Source organism: Myxine glutinosa, chromosome 2 (assembly GCF_964187855.1).
Source record: "Myxine glutinosa chromosome 2, kmMyxGlut1.1, whole genome shotgun sequence".
NCBI lineage: Eukaryota > Metazoa > Chordata > Myxini > Myxiniformes > Myxinidae > Myxine > Myxine glutinosa.
In genome coordinates, this window is record NC_136262.1 from 49,801,510 (window position 1) to 49,816,828 (window position 15,319).

At 44.3% G+C, this 15,319-nt stretch overlaps 1 protein-coding gene across 2 annotated transcripts in view; it reads left to right on the plus strand.

Moving 5' to 3' along the window:
* Positions 1–8,085, plus strand: part of FANCC (FA complementation group C) — a 47,242-nt gene extending 39,157 nt beyond the window's left edge. For both annotated transcript variants that reach the window (XM_068108234.2, XM_068108235.2), the window contains 2 exons: positions 4,033–4,221; positions 7,693–8,085. In XM_068108234.2, the coding sequence (XP_067964335.2) occupies positions 4,033–4,221; positions 7,693–7,899 (396 nt within the window). In that variant the 3' untranslated portion in view covers positions 7,900–8,085. The remainder of the gene's footprint in view (positions 1–4,032; positions 4,222–7,692) is intronic.
* The last annotated feature ends 7,234 nt before the right edge of the window (positions 8,086–15,319 follow it).

Below are 15,319 nucleotides of genomic sequence, written 5' to 3' on the forward strand. Positions count from 1 at the left end.
ATTCCCAAACATAGAAAACAAGTTCTGCAGGCACCGGAAAACCGTCGCAGCTGTCATATCTACGCACGGGAAAGCAAAAGGGAATCTCGAGAACTCATCAACGATTGTGAGTAGATAACGAGAGTTACTCGAAGCCGGTGACGCCGGCAGTGGTCCTTTGAAATCCATCGCCAATCTCTCCCACGGCCTAGTGGCTCGGACCAGCGTTCCCATAGGAGGGTTGTAGAAACGCGGTTTGAGTTCAGCACATACAGAGCAAGTGCGACAGATCTGATGAATATCCTCAACTGAGTAGGGCAAGTTACGACTGCCCACAAAATGAGCGAAACGCGTCACCCCGGATGGCACAAGGTATCGTGCAAAATGCGCAGGTCCTCAAAAGATGTGAGGCTCGCACACGTCGCCGGCCGCGATAAAGCGTCTGCAACCAGGTTATCCCTCCCAGGGCGATATTTGATTGTGTAGCAGAAATCGGCGAGCTCAATCCGCCAGCGAGTGATTTTCTCATTCTTAATGCATTGAACATGCTGGGTGTCGTACATAAAAGCAACGCTCTGTTGGTCCGTGATAATTTGGAAGCATCGTCCGAGAAAATAGGGACGCCAACGCCTGATCGACTCGACGATGGCATACGCCTCCTTTTCAACAGACGAATGTCTCCGCTCAGCGGAGGAGAGAGTCCGTGAAAAGAAGGCCACAGGGTGCCCCCCTTGAGAGAGAGTTGCAGCTATCGCATGATCCGACGCATCACTTTCCAAAACAAAGGATTTATTTTCGCCAATCGTCGCCACAGCAGCGCCAGCGATGTCGGACTTAAGGCTATGAAAAGTGGCCTTGGCAGCAAGGCTCATGGGGAACGCTTCGCAGTCCACAAGTGGGCGGAGCTTCACGGAGAAATTTTGTACCCACTTGGAATAATGAGCGAACAGCCCGAGAGCATGCTTAAACGAAGCACGATCGCAGGGTGGGGCCATATCGAGCAGGGGTCGCAGACGCTTCTTATCCGGAGTGACAGAGCCGTGGGTCACGGTGTACCCCAGGAGATCTATCGTGCGAGCAGATTAGCGACATTTAGCCTCATTCATAGTCAAGCGATACCTCTGCGTGACCTCGAGGAAGCGCTTCAGATTTGCATCATGATGTTCCTGGTCATACCCGCAAACCATGAGATTATCAAGATAAATGAAGACTGGTCAAGTTCTCCTTAGCGATGAGGTCGTCCATAGCCCTCTGAAAACATGACCCCGTTCGTGACCCCGAAAGGTAGCCGGGTGACCTGGTATAACCTCTGACCTGATTCAAACGCAGTATAGATGCGATCTGCCTCGGAGATGGGGATCTGATGATACGCACTACGTAGATCGAGAGTTCTGTCGACCGAATACTGTGCCACCTGTCGAACCAGGGGGTCCATTCCTGGGAGTGGGTAGGCGTCCAGCTGGGTAAACCGATTAATCGTCTGCGAATAGTCGATTACCATGCGTTTGCGATGCGATTCGCTTCGTACTACCAGAACTTGGGCCCGCCAGGGCGACCGACTAGGTTCTATGATACCTTCCTTTAGTAGCTGAGCCGTTTCCTCCGCAATGAATTGCGCGTCAGCTCGTGAGTAGCGTCGCGATTTAACCGCGACAGGTGTACAGTCCGTGGTCATATTGGGGAACGGCGACAATGGCTCAATTTCCATCCCTGCAAGAGCACACACAGCAAGAGTATCAGTACCACCAAATTCCATTTCCAAACGTCCATGTCGCTTGAGAAAATCATGTCCTAGCAAAACTTCTGCACATAATGCTGGTAAGACCATTAAATGCACATCTGGAAACATTCGACCCTTAATCACAAGCTTCAGTCGACTTTCCCCTTTTGTGCTAAGCCATAGCCCCTGAGAGGCCATAAAGATTCGGCGTCTTGTCCCAAGAATCGACCATCCATGTTTCTGCACTAGTCGAAAATCAACATAACTATCAGTGGATCCCGTGTCGATTAAAGCATTAGCAAAAATTCCCTCAATCATGAGTGGGATTATAGCACGAGCCAGGCCAGGTGGACCTGCAGTTATCGAGTCGTCGAGGGGAGGCGCTCAGGCCTCGCGTGTGGATCCAACGCCCGCTAAAGTCTTTCGTGCCGTTGAAGTCGTTTGTAGGCCAGTCGTGCCGCCTCCAGAGGGCGCTCGAGCCACGCATGAAGTTCCCAGCTTTCGTGCCATTAAAGTAGCTTGTAGATCGTTCGTGCCTCCTCCGGAGGGCACTCATGCCACGCGCGGAGTTTCGAAGCCAGCATTCACCGATCGGGTGGCCGATCCCGGAAGTTGGCAGGGTGTCGGAAGAATGCCCGTCAAGGACGGTCGCGCCGCGTACTGAAGTGTTTGCGCCACTTGTTTAGTCGGCGCGGCGAGTCTTATCAAGGTCGAGCTCTCAGCTCGGGGCCCACGGAGAAGGGCGATCCCCATCAAAGTCGGGCGAGGCGCGCCGTGCGCCGTTCGTACCGCGGGCTCGGAGATAAGCACATTCATCGTCGAGCGAGCTCGCTTGCCTCGCGACGCTCGGCAAACTTTTGCAAAATGTCCCGTCTTTGTGCACAAATGACACTTCGCATCTTTAGCAGGGCAAACAGACCTGGGATGATTCCGATTCCCACAGAAATAGCATGTAGCGTTACTTCCTGACTTGCGTCCTGCTGCAGCAGCCACCGTCGAGCCCGGATAGGGATCCTCGGGAGTATCCGTGGTCTCCGATTCCAGTGGAGGTGCCGAGGCGGCATCCACGACCTCGGCGGTAGCTCTCTCCGGCCGGGTCTGTCGAGATGTCTCCGCTGTGACGTATGGGCGTTCATACGCGTCGGATTGTTCCCGTGCTTCGGTATACACGTGAGATAACTGAAGGGCTTCTTCTAGTGTCAAATCGGATTCTTCAAGTAGTCTTTGTCTAACGACTGGTGACCTAAGACCTGAGACGAAAGAATCGCGGACAAGGTAATCGCAGACTTCTTCATGGGTGCGTACCACAGGGGTACTTTCCTTCAGTAGGCGTCGGAGGTCTTGAGCAAATTGATCTAAGGTCTCCGTGGGCTGTTGTCGAGTCGCAAGCAAATGTCGTGAATAGACCATGCTTCGTTTTTTTATGTAGATGCGCTTCAGCTCAGCCACAGCAGCATCGAACGTCTCACATTGTTCAATGGCCATGTACACGGCATGGTGCACTTTAGATTGCAGCATAGCGAGTTTTGTTTCATTGGTGACGGCCTCCTGAGCATTGAACTGATTATTCAAGATTTTCAGCCAATGTGTCAGCTGGGCGGCCACGTCCATCGCCTGAGGGTCTGCTCCAAAGACAGGCACTTGGATCATCTTATGAGCCATGTCGTACTCGTTCGTGTCTCGTACTCGTTCAAGACGAAGAGACGAATTTGAATTAAGTGTTGTAAAAAGTCAAATCCACAACATTGTCCTCAAGGTAGGTTTAATTCAAATTCGATCTCTGGCAACACCTGTAAGATATAATTAAGCCATCTATCAGGATTACATAATCATGGAGGAGTCCAGCAATTATCAATCAATGCAAGCAAGCCTGGAACATCTAGATATACGCACCATTCAAGTATACGCTGTCACACAGAATATATGTCACAGGAATGAATCGGAGCGGTGGTCGTCCGAATTCTTATAGGCGCCTCTCAGTGGTTGGAGAGAGCATAACACCTGGGTTCAACTTAGATACAATTTCATTACAGGTATACTTTTACTTGAATCACAAAGACATTGAACAATTGTAGACAAATCAACACAGTAAGTATGTGGCATTTGAACCTGAGTCATAGCTTCATGAACACGATTTGTAAAATGACTTTTTAATTCTGTAAGATGATGAAATGGTGGTGGAAAACATCATGTTCGATGCTAGGAATTATTTGGCGGAATGATTGTTGATATTTAAAATGTTATATTTGAACCTTTTCAATATTGCCTGATATTTCAATATTGCCTGAACTGATTGGAATACTTCTTGAAGCTCCCACCCTTAATCTTTCCAGACTATGCTCGTACAAGCAAGTCAGAAACTCAGGGGTTTTCTCTACACAGACCAGGCTGCATCCATGAAGCTTATCGAAGCATTGTGCCCATTGAGGGTTTTCTGTCCCGACTTGGCTGCGAGACTCGTAACCCTCAGCCTTCTCTCCACATCGGGAGGACTTGACTTTGCCACATCACTCTGGAAAGGGGTAAGTTCAAATCCAGGTTGAGCCTGTGTTTATCTCAAAAAACTTTCAAAAGTTTATAAAACTGCAGTTGGCTGTTATAAAAACATTTTGTTATGCAGTATTTGCATTTGTCATCTTTATTACCTCTGCCACCAAAGGTGGATGGAGGTTATGTTTTCACCCCTTTCTGTCTGTTTGTCTGTCTCCGTTTGTGAACAAAATATATCAAAAAGTTGTGGACGTATTCGGACGAAATTTGGCAGAGATGTAGCATATGTCACAAGGACGAAATTATTATATTTTGGTGAAGATCAGGATTCGGATCCGGCTACTAGAATTTTTAAAGTGAATCTTCACCATTGGGAGATACGGCCAAAAAGGATACATAGCAGGATATCTCAAAAGGTTGTGGACGGATTTGGACGAAACATGGTGGACCGGTTGGGTGCCTGACAAGAACTATTTGATTCGATTTTGGTGAAGATCTGAATATGGATTCGGATATGAGAATTATTTAATTTTTCTTAAGTGCTTCTTCACCATTGAGATTGGGCCAAAAACGATACATAGCGGGATATCTCAAAAGGTTATGGATGGACTTGGACAAAACTTGTTGGACAGGTTGTGTGTGTGACGAGGAAGGATCGATTCAATTTTGGTGAAGATCCGAGAGCTAGTAGAATTTTTAAAATGATTCTTCACCATTGAGTGATATGGCCAACCAGGCGGAGGTGTGCTCTCTACTGAATGCCATTCTAGTTTGCGTCGTTTTTCTTTTGGTAACCTCACAAATCGTACATGTCGAAACATTTTCACCTTCTTGTTTGACTGTTCCTGAGTTTTTGTTTTTGACATTTCGTATCGCAAGTGGAATTTTGTAAGTTTGGTTGTGCAAAAAAAATTAAACTTGGGTCCGAAAAAATGTAGTAATTATTTAGCGATTTTATTTATAATTAATATTATTTATATCTAAGTTAAAGTCCTCGATCGCATTGAAGGTTATACTGGCCCAGCCCTGTTTCCATCTCTACCACACATGCCTTTACTGGATGTTGAGAGGGCAAAAGATTACAGTTACCTTGGAAACAGTATTATAGCAGTGACCTCTTCATCCTCACACATTGACCATGCTCCCCCTATCATTGTGTGTTGTCATGGCTGGCATAGTTGCATTTCTTTCTTCAGTTCAGTTGGAAAATGGATAGGTTTTTCATTTGTGCTCCAAGGAAAGCAAAGTTCAGGTTAATAAAGGGAAGAAAACGTTGGTGATGGGCCATCAAAAGCCAAAACATCCCGATGGAATTTCATCGAGTCTAACCGAGGAAAAGTGGATTGTGAAACCTAGTTGGGAGCATGCGTTTCCTGTTATTGTAAGATATGGAATGCCATTTTGCCTCCTGTGCAGGACAATGTTCTTTTGCAAGTTGAATGTTGTGAAGAATCACTACGAATCGGTACAAAGGTCAGTCAGAGTGGAAAGCCCAACTTTCGACAGAAAGTTCCTCCTGGATCTGAATTGCGGAAATTGGAAATTGCCCGACTGAAAATGTGTCTTCAAAAGGGGAGTTCAGGACTGAAGCCATATGGGCCAGCAATACAATCTGCTAGCTTCTGGCTGGAAATGAAATCTTTTTCTGAAGGAAAATTAACATTGCTTTGATGCTTTGAAATGATTAGCATTGCTTTGTTGTTGGAATTGACTCTCCCCCAGAATTGCTCCTCTATGGGCCAAGATTTTGTATAATAACGAAAAAACCCATCATTGCTTCGGATATCAAATCTTTCCTCCTCTCCAATGGCTTGATCTCTGATCATCAATTTGGTTTCAGACCAGGTCACTCGACTCTGGACATGCTGCTTCTGCTGTCTCAACGATGGATGGAGGTCCTCAATGTCAAACAGGAAATTAGAGCCGTCTCCCTTGACATATTATGTCCCTTCGATACGGTCTGGCACCCCGTTCTGCTCACCAAACTCTCCTCCACTGGTATCCATGGAAATCTCCATGCATGGCTTGCGGACTTCCTCTCTGGTCGTAGTCAATGTGTGGCCCTGAATGGGTTTCTCTCATCTCCCCTTCCTGTTAAGGCTGGAGTTCCCCAAGGCAGTGTTCTGGGCCCTGTGCTTTTTCTGGTCTTCATCAATGATCTCTCCGACTCTCTGGAAAATCCTCTCTATCTCTCTGCTGATGACTCCACTCTCTGCCGCTCCATTCCTCATCCCTCAGATCGGCAGTCTGCAGCCTCCTCACTCTCTGCAGACCTGGACAAAATCACAGACTGGTCAAACAAGTAGAACATGTCTTTCAATCCTGACAAATCTCAATCTTACTATGTCTCTCAGAAAAGGCCGACTGGACAACCCTCCCATCTACTTTCTGAACAATCCTCTCCAAGAATTTCTGTCACTCAAGCTTTTGGGTCTCACTATCTGCCATGATCTTTCCTGGGAAAACCACATTTCCAAGCTGGCCTCCAAAGCCAGTTGCCGACTGGGCATCCTCCGTCGTGGGAAGTCCTTCCTTGGCACACCTGAACTCCTCGCCACATACAAGGCGTTCATCCGCAGCTCAATGGAATACTGTTCTCCCGTCTGGGCTGGTGCTCCTGCCTCACACCTAGCTCGTCTTCACGCTGTTGAAACCAAAGCTTTCAGAATCTTTGGAATCTCCCGCGATGAAGCTAACTCCGAGGGCCTTTCACTCACTCACCGCAGGCAGGTTGGTGGTCTTTCTGTCTTCTACCGACTCCTATCTGGCCTAGCTCCCCCAGCTCTATCTGTGTTCTGTCCCCCAAATATTCCTACAGATCACACAAGATCTGCCAGCAACTCTCTTCTGGTGAAATTGCCAAATCAAGACTCTCTGCTCACCTTCACTCCTTCATTCCCCTTTTCTCCCGCCTCTGGAACAAACTCCCTCACACTCTTCAATCCCACTCCTCCCTCCAGGTCTTTAAAACAGCTGTTCACCACCATCTCTTATCTTTCCCCATCCAAAACCTTGATCTTTTCTACCCCCGTTAATTCACCCCAGGTACACTTTTTTTGAAATACCGACTTCTTTCCTGGAAGTCCACCCCCCCTCCCCCCCATTCACATGCCTCCTCCCCCCAAGCCCTCTCCCTCCCACAGATCTCCCGATGTCCCTGTTCTCTGCTTTTGTACTTGTGGTCTGTATTTGTTTGGTTTTTTAGTTCAGGTCTGAATCCAGATCCAGCCTATCAGTGGGATACAAAACATAAACTGGTGACCCTGCAGGAGGTATGCTCTCTACCGAGTGCTGTTCTAGTTCCTCTGTAATATACTTTGATTATGACCTCATCACTTTTAAAGATTATGACATTATTTTGCGTATGCGGAAGAAAAACATTTTTTGGTTCTAAGCTATAATTTTATGGCGAGTTAAAGTTGAAAAAATAAATAAATAATTCTTTCATGTAACAAAAGTTTTGCTTTTTTCACTCCTTTTAATCATTCCAATTTCTCCACCAGCTTGAGCCCTCTCCTGCGATGGCGGACCATGCAGCCAGCATTCTGGATTTTGCTGAGCGTGTGCTCTCTACGTCATTCTGCAATGATATTTACCCATCTTGGTTACCCACCCAGAGTTCAACTTCGAAAGACTCTTCCGTTATTATTCCAAAACATCTCTACCACATCCTGGGCTTTTCAAGTGATTCATCATCCTTGTCATGCTGACTGTATGCATTTTCTCCGTCTGCCGAACACTTCCATTTTTGTTGCACATAATGTATTTACAATTATAAACGTTGATACATCTTGTACAGCATATCATTTGCTATTGAGCATGTACTGCATCGACTGTAACATGAAAAGTCCTCATCATTGAACTGGTTCATTAACATAAAAGAGCATATACTATCATAGCAGAAGTCATGGGACATCTTTGTTTTTCCAGTTGAGAATGTTTTTGTTTTTTTTATACAAGGTTACGGCTTGTGGAAGTGAGAAAACTGAATGGATTTATTTTTGGTGAAGAAGGGGAAAAAGGGGAGAAACACCAACAGCAGGATTGAAGGATAACACACACAGAGACTTGGACAAATAAGGGAAATGGGGAGGAAAGTGGGGTAAGGGAGGATGCATGGAGTGGACAAGAAGGATACAGAAGCAAACCCTCAGGAAGGAAAAACTGGAAATTTGGAAGGAGATAGGTTTGTGGGTGTGCAAGTTATCGGGGGTTTAAAATATCATGGTTTCGGATGGGAGATTATCTGAGATGGTGGTGAACAGCTGTCTCGAAGACATGAAGGAAAGAATGAGATTGAAGAGGATTTGCAAATTAGTTCTGCAGGTGGGGGGAAGGGGAAAGAGGAATCAAATGAGTGGGTGGTGAGCAGTGATTCTGTATTTTTGTAGTTTCACCAGAAGGGGCTTGATGGTGTTTCCTGTGCTCCCAGCAGAAACATGGGGGCGGATAAAGCATCGAAAGAGCAGAGGGTGCAAGACTAGAAAGGATGTGGAAGAAGACAGAGCCCAACGACCTGTATGTGATGGGAAAGTGATGGGCCCATCGACTTGGTTTCAATGTGGGTGATTCCAATGATGTTTAAGGCCTTGGTTTCCATGGTTTCAAGCCGAGCAAGGTGGGAGGCAGGGGAGCCAGCCCAGAGGAGAGAGAGATAGTACTCCAAGTTGCAGATGCAGGCCTTGTAGTGAGGTACTTTAGTGAAAATATCGTTACACGGTGGACAAAAGTACCATTTTTTTCACCAAAGCATCTCCATGGCATACCTTTAAAAAAAAAGTAAGCTTCAAAAAATTGGATAATGGGAAGGGTAATATATGACGTCATTATGATGTCATCAGATAATTATCACACAATTATATATTTTTAAAATCGTTTAATTAGTTAGGAGTAAGCCGTGGAGCGTATTTTGACCTTAAAATATATGTTTCTGAGGTGAAGGAATTCAATGCAGTTGCCAATATTGTTCTTAGACTATCTTTAAAAGATTTATGATGTCATTATGACATCATCAACTAAAAATAAGCTCATATTAAACACACAAATTGGATTGGTTAGTCAACACCGACATATGGAGAGTCTTTAGTTCATAAGGCTATGCTTGTTGGGTCACAGAATTGAATGCAGCCGCACTTTTTTATTTCGACTGAGCTATTACGTTTTATGATGTCATCATTATGTCATCTGCTCGTTGAATAAAGGATAGATGGTTCAAAATGAAACATATTGAATTAAATATGTATATACATCATAGTCGCGCTCCTCTCCCCTGTTGTGATCAATGATTCCATTAAGATGTAAAAAAAAAAAAACGATGTCTTCTGTCATTATTACATCACAAAAACACAGCGACAGCCTTTTCCCTCCCCTTCTGATTTATGGGAGCGAGACATGGGTCATGAATGTAGAGCAGCAACGAAGGCTGGAAAGGGTGGAAATGCGAATGGTTCGGTGGATGTGCTGAGTATCGTTGAGAGAGAGGAAGACAAATGATGAATTGCGAAAGATGATTGGAATAGAGCCTGTGATTTATGCTGTGAAGAGGAACAGGTTGAGATGGTTCGGTCATGTGTTGAGGAAGGATGAAAGTGACTGGTTGAGAAGAGTGATGGAAATGAATGTAGAAGGAAGTAGAGGACAGGGAAGACCGAGAAAGACTTGGCTAAAGATGGTGGAAGAAGAAATGCGGGCAAGGGGGTTAACAAGGAGAGATGCAGAAAATAGGGCAAAATGGAGAAGATTGTCATGGGGACCGCAAGGCTAACCCCTGCTCTAGCAGGGAAAATGGCCTTAAAATGCCTGTTGTTGTTCTTGTATTCAACACCCTAATTATACTCAAGGCAAGTAATTAATTGTTCCAAGTTGACATGACAGATGTGGAATAAGATGGACAGCATAGTATCAGTCGTGAGCTGTAGCTGCAAGCAAATTATTTCTGACAGTTGCAACTGCAAAGTTCTGTGCAGGGTAGACCTCTTCCATGAAAAGATCCCTTGGTTGTAGTGGACGAGGGATTATGGTCAATATTATCCACTGCACCGACAGTGAAGAGTCCATTCCTGAGAATAGATGGGCACACAATTTGATCAGCAGTGAACTGGTCACACATTGCAGATGCCAATTTATTCTCCAGTTGCAGGACCCGGCAGTAGGAGATGCTCAACCCCAGTTGAGCGAGTTGGTCAACAAGTGTTCTGTTCCTCGTCAGTGTGTGAATATTCAATCCAATGTAGACAGGAAGTGGAGGCTCTCGCTCTGGAGACTTTTTTGGGAGTAGCCCCTTTCTTGCATCTTTTCTTCGAATTGTGGAGGTATAACTGAGCCATTGTTTGACTGGCCTGAGTGTCATCAACATCTCGGCATATTTTTGCTACTTTTGCAAAAAGGAGAGCTTCTGACTCATAGTTGTGTTTGAGCAAAGCATCTCTGAGAATTTGTTGCATTCCCTCTGGCAACACAAAAATGATGTTCTTGCCATCTGCTCTTGCACACCTGTCAGCAAAGTATTCAAGAAGTCTCCTTTTCAAACGACTCTTGTTGATTGAGACATCCTGCCCAATATTTTGAAGACGATGTTCATACAGATCCTGAAGGCCAGATAACTTGAAGAGGTATGTCCCATCCCCAATGGCAAACAACGTAAGACACTAACTCCACAAATGCTCTGGCGTCTGCTCCTTCTCTTTCCGTGTTTGAGGAAACACCTTTACGGCGATGAGCCTGATGTCTGTTTCTATATTCGTCAAATAGTTAAGGTGGTTCTAGGGGTAAACCGTTAAGGTGGTTCTAGGGGTAAACAGTTAAGGTGGTTCTAGGGGTAAACCATTAAGGTGGTTCTAGGGGTAAACAGTTAAGGTGGTTCTAGGGGTAAACAGTTAAGGTGGTTCTAGGGGTAAACAGTTAAGGTGGTTCTAGGGGTAAGCAGTTAAGGTGGTTCTAGGGGTAAACAGTTAAGGTGGTTCTAGGGGTAAACCATTAAGGTGGTTCTAGGGGTAAACAGTTAAGGTGGTTCTATTGGTAAACAGTTAAGGTGGTTCTAGGGGTAAACAGTTAAGGTGGTTCTAGGGGTAAACAGTTAAGGTGGTTCTAGGGGTAAACAGTTAAGGTGGTTCTAGGGGTAAACAGTTAAGGTGGTTCTCGGGGTAAACAGTTTCGGGTGGTATTTGGCTTCTAGGGCAATGAAATCACCCCCTGCTATTTTGGATAAGAGTTGGTCATCCTGCATATCAGTTGCCATCTTTCTGAAGGACTGATCAGCGCCAAATGTTTCGAAGTTGTGTAATTTTTGGGCACTCATTGTTTCACAGAAGATGCACACACACATTTAGCGTCAAACACCAACTGCCTCTTTGACCGTCGCATCTCGGGAGCCTCAGCTTCATGTTTTGTTTTTTTTTCTTCATTTCTTGCCTTTTGAGTTGCGAGTTGTTGAACTTTTGATGACGAGAATGAAGTCACGAGGATTATTTTCCACAAAAGTTTCTACTGTGTCTTCAGCTCCATATTCTACATCAACTGGCAATGCATTTCTTTTCCTGAACTCTTCAACATTTGCCAGGAATGCAGCATATACTTCTCTGGCGTTACACTTACATCCTTTCTGTGGACAACATAGTCTTTCTGGTGTAGTTTTCATGCAGATAATGCAAGCTGTCCAATCCATGATGACCTGAAATTAGATTGTAACAGTCCACATAAGCATGAAAAAGTAGAATATTCAAACCAATTACATGTTCCAATGTTGTAAATTAATACGTTTTCTAGAATTTTGTAAACTTGAAAAGGTATATTTTACGTGAGATGAAGAAAAAAAAAAAAAAACCTTTAGAGGCCATTTTTCCCCGCAAAGCAGGGGTTGGCCTTTTTCGGGAACCGTGGTTGTTGTTGTTTTTCGGTCCCCTTTTTGAAGCAATGTTTTACGGCCGGATGCCCTTCCTGACGCCAACCCTTTTTGCCGCCTTTAACGACAAACAGGGAATTACCAGTGAACTGGTACTCAATTAGCCGACCTCTGAAGGATGAACAGGCTGAGTCAACCCCCCTGGCGTTAATTCAGCGATCGACCGGGATTACGAACCCAGGTATCCATTGGATCCTAAGCCGGCACCCTAGCCGCTAGCCCAACACCATGTAGAATGATATTTAAAAATTTCTAAGAGGAATTCTGTTCATTTTACTGAAACCTCTGATAATTAATTAATGAGCAAGTCTATAGATGAAGCTTTTTACAGATTATTTACTTAGAAACGTCCCTTCTGCTTAAGATACCCAATTTCCTTTATTTTCAGAGTATTAAATTCACACATTTAATGTGCTGGTAATGGGTAATGAACGTAGAGCAACAACGAAGGCTGGAAAGGGTGGAAATGCGAATGGTTCGGTGGATGTGCGGAGTATTGTTGACAGAGAGGAAGACGAATGATGAATTGCGAAAGATGATGGGAATAGAGCCTGTGATTGATGCTGTGAAGAGGAACAGGTTGAGATGGTTTGGTCATGTGTTGAGGAAGGATGAAAGTGACTGGTTGAGAAGAGTGATGGAAATGAATGTAGAAGGAAGGGAAAAACCGAGAAAGACTTGGCTAAAGATGGTGGAAGAAGAAATGCGGGCAAGGGGGTTGACAAGGAGATGTGCAGAAAATAGGGCAAAATGGAGAAGATTGCCATGGGGACCACAAGGCTAACTTTATAGTTATAACACTTGTAACTAACTTTATAGTTATAGCTAACTTTATAGTCCCTGCTCTTGCAGGGAAAATGGCCTTAAAATGCATGTTGTTGTTGTTGTGTTAAATTCACACATTGCAGTATGCCGAAAAGGATTCAAAATTATCATCCTCTGTGCAGTGACCGTTCAAGAAATGATGGGATAGTCAATGAAATAGTCTGTGTTATAACTATATAGTTAGTTTCATACACATACAATATTAGAAGAAAAAAAATTTTGCACACACACAACTGTATATTTTCCCTGTGTTAAAATTATGTGTAAACATGAACTCAACAAAGAAAGACATGTAGGCCTAAATTTGATCGGTTGCAAGAGTTTAAAGATCACAATCTAGTTATATGGAAAAGAACAAGAAGTCATGTCGACAAATACTTTAATTGTAGCACTTATGTCAATAATCGAAGATTATTTGTTTTTGTCAACAAAATTAGAATATAGTGACGTCACTGCAACAGCAAATCAGCTTATGGTTGCTTAAATGTCATTGCTTACATCACTTTTTAATTCCCTGATCCTCAAAATGTCAAATTAATGACTTGGAATCTCATCACAATGCTTCACAACCTTATTTTCTACATTTACTTGCTCTACGAGCTCGGTAGTAGATTGTGACGTCATTATGATGTCATAAAATACAGTTCCTGTCATCCTATTTTTTGCAGCTTACCCTCTTTTTGATTGTAACACATGGGCAAAGCTTTGGTTGAAAAATGGTGCTTTTGTCCACCGTGTAACAATCCTTGGCATTTTTGTTACTAAGGTACCTCACAATTGTATTGTAGGTGGATAGGAGTTCAGGTGCGCTAAGGAAGGACTTTGTATGACAGAGGATGCCCCATCAGCAATCGCTTTGGAGGCAAACTTTAAAATGTGGTTTGCCCATGTTTGTGCATGGCTGATGGTGAGACCCAGGAGTTTGAGTAACTGAACTTCCTCAAGAGGATTGTTAAGTAGATGGGATGGTTTGCCAGACTGTCCTTTTGGAGAGTGTGAGATTTGTCAATTGAAATCATCACATATGAGACGTTAAAAGTTGGTCCATGTGTGAGAGAGAGAGAGAGAGATATATATATATATAGACAGTCGTTACTGTTTGGAGGGTGGTGCATCACAAAGACAAACATGAGGTGTGAGTGGAGGGGAAGTGGCAGCTAAAAGTATTCCTGGGGGTTGGGAGGTGTAAGATCAGTACAAGGGCAGTGAGAAATTCAATTCTTGATTTAAAATGCAACTCCACTGCCAGGGTGGAGTTCAGTCCGATCAAGTCGGAGGAGACAATAGCCAGGAAAGAAACTAAGGTGCCAGGGATGTCCTGTGAGAGGAAGGATTCTTTTAGATCATGGCTGGATCATGTCCGCAGCAGCCGAGATTGAGAATATGTTAGGTTGGAGCGGCGGCCTTGGATGTTTGAGGTCCACACAGCGGAGGAGGCATTGTGAGTGTGCAGGACAAGGGGGAAGCTGAGAGGGTTGGAACGGGGGGAAGGTGAAGCTGAGAGGGGGCATTATTGGGAGGGGGGTGGAGGGGAGGTGAAGCCGAGAGGGGGCAGGACCAATTTGCCATAATTTTCCAGTGGATGTCATCGTCCGAGTGTGTAAATGATTAGGGAACAGTCTCATTGCTCAGTGTCAGACGATCATGTTCCAAAGAAAGTAGTTCGAGTTCCTTTTGAGAAATAGTCGTAGGTTAGCAGAAGGTATGCATCTCCATTAGAAGCCTATCGGCGGAGACTATTAGTGGAACATCAACCCTGACCGTCAATTAAAAAGTCATCCACACAGGGAAGATTAACCCTTCAAGAGATTGTTATATGGAACATACTTTTGTCACATTCAACCTTCATGCTGTGATAAAAGGATTTGTGATGTCGGGCAGCACCATGACGCACATCATTACATTTGATGGAATACTAAAAAAGTGCGGCTGCACAAACTTTTCATGAATGTGTGGTGAAACAGGGGTGGAGCAGGGAGAAGGGGACGCCATCAATATGGAAACGGGTTTTGTTGAGTAATGAGTCAAGGTTGACATTATTGAAACCTGGTCTATGAAATGTATTGGAACAACAATGGTTTGTTGACTCTATTTCAATTTATTGTCCACTTTTAAAAACAAACAATGGAAAATTTAATGTCAAAAAAGAAAAGGCTCCATAGAATTGCAAGATTTAACCAAATAACATTCTACTTAAAAATGCACGAGACATCAAAACGAAATGTAAACGATGCACACAAACCTCATCTCAAAACAAATGCAAACAAGTACAGATACACTACATGACCAAAACTATGCGGACACCCCTTCTAATTAGTGGATTCAGCTATTTCAGCCACACCCATTGCTGACGGTTACATATAATCAAGCACACAGCCATGCAATCTCCATAGACAAATATTGGC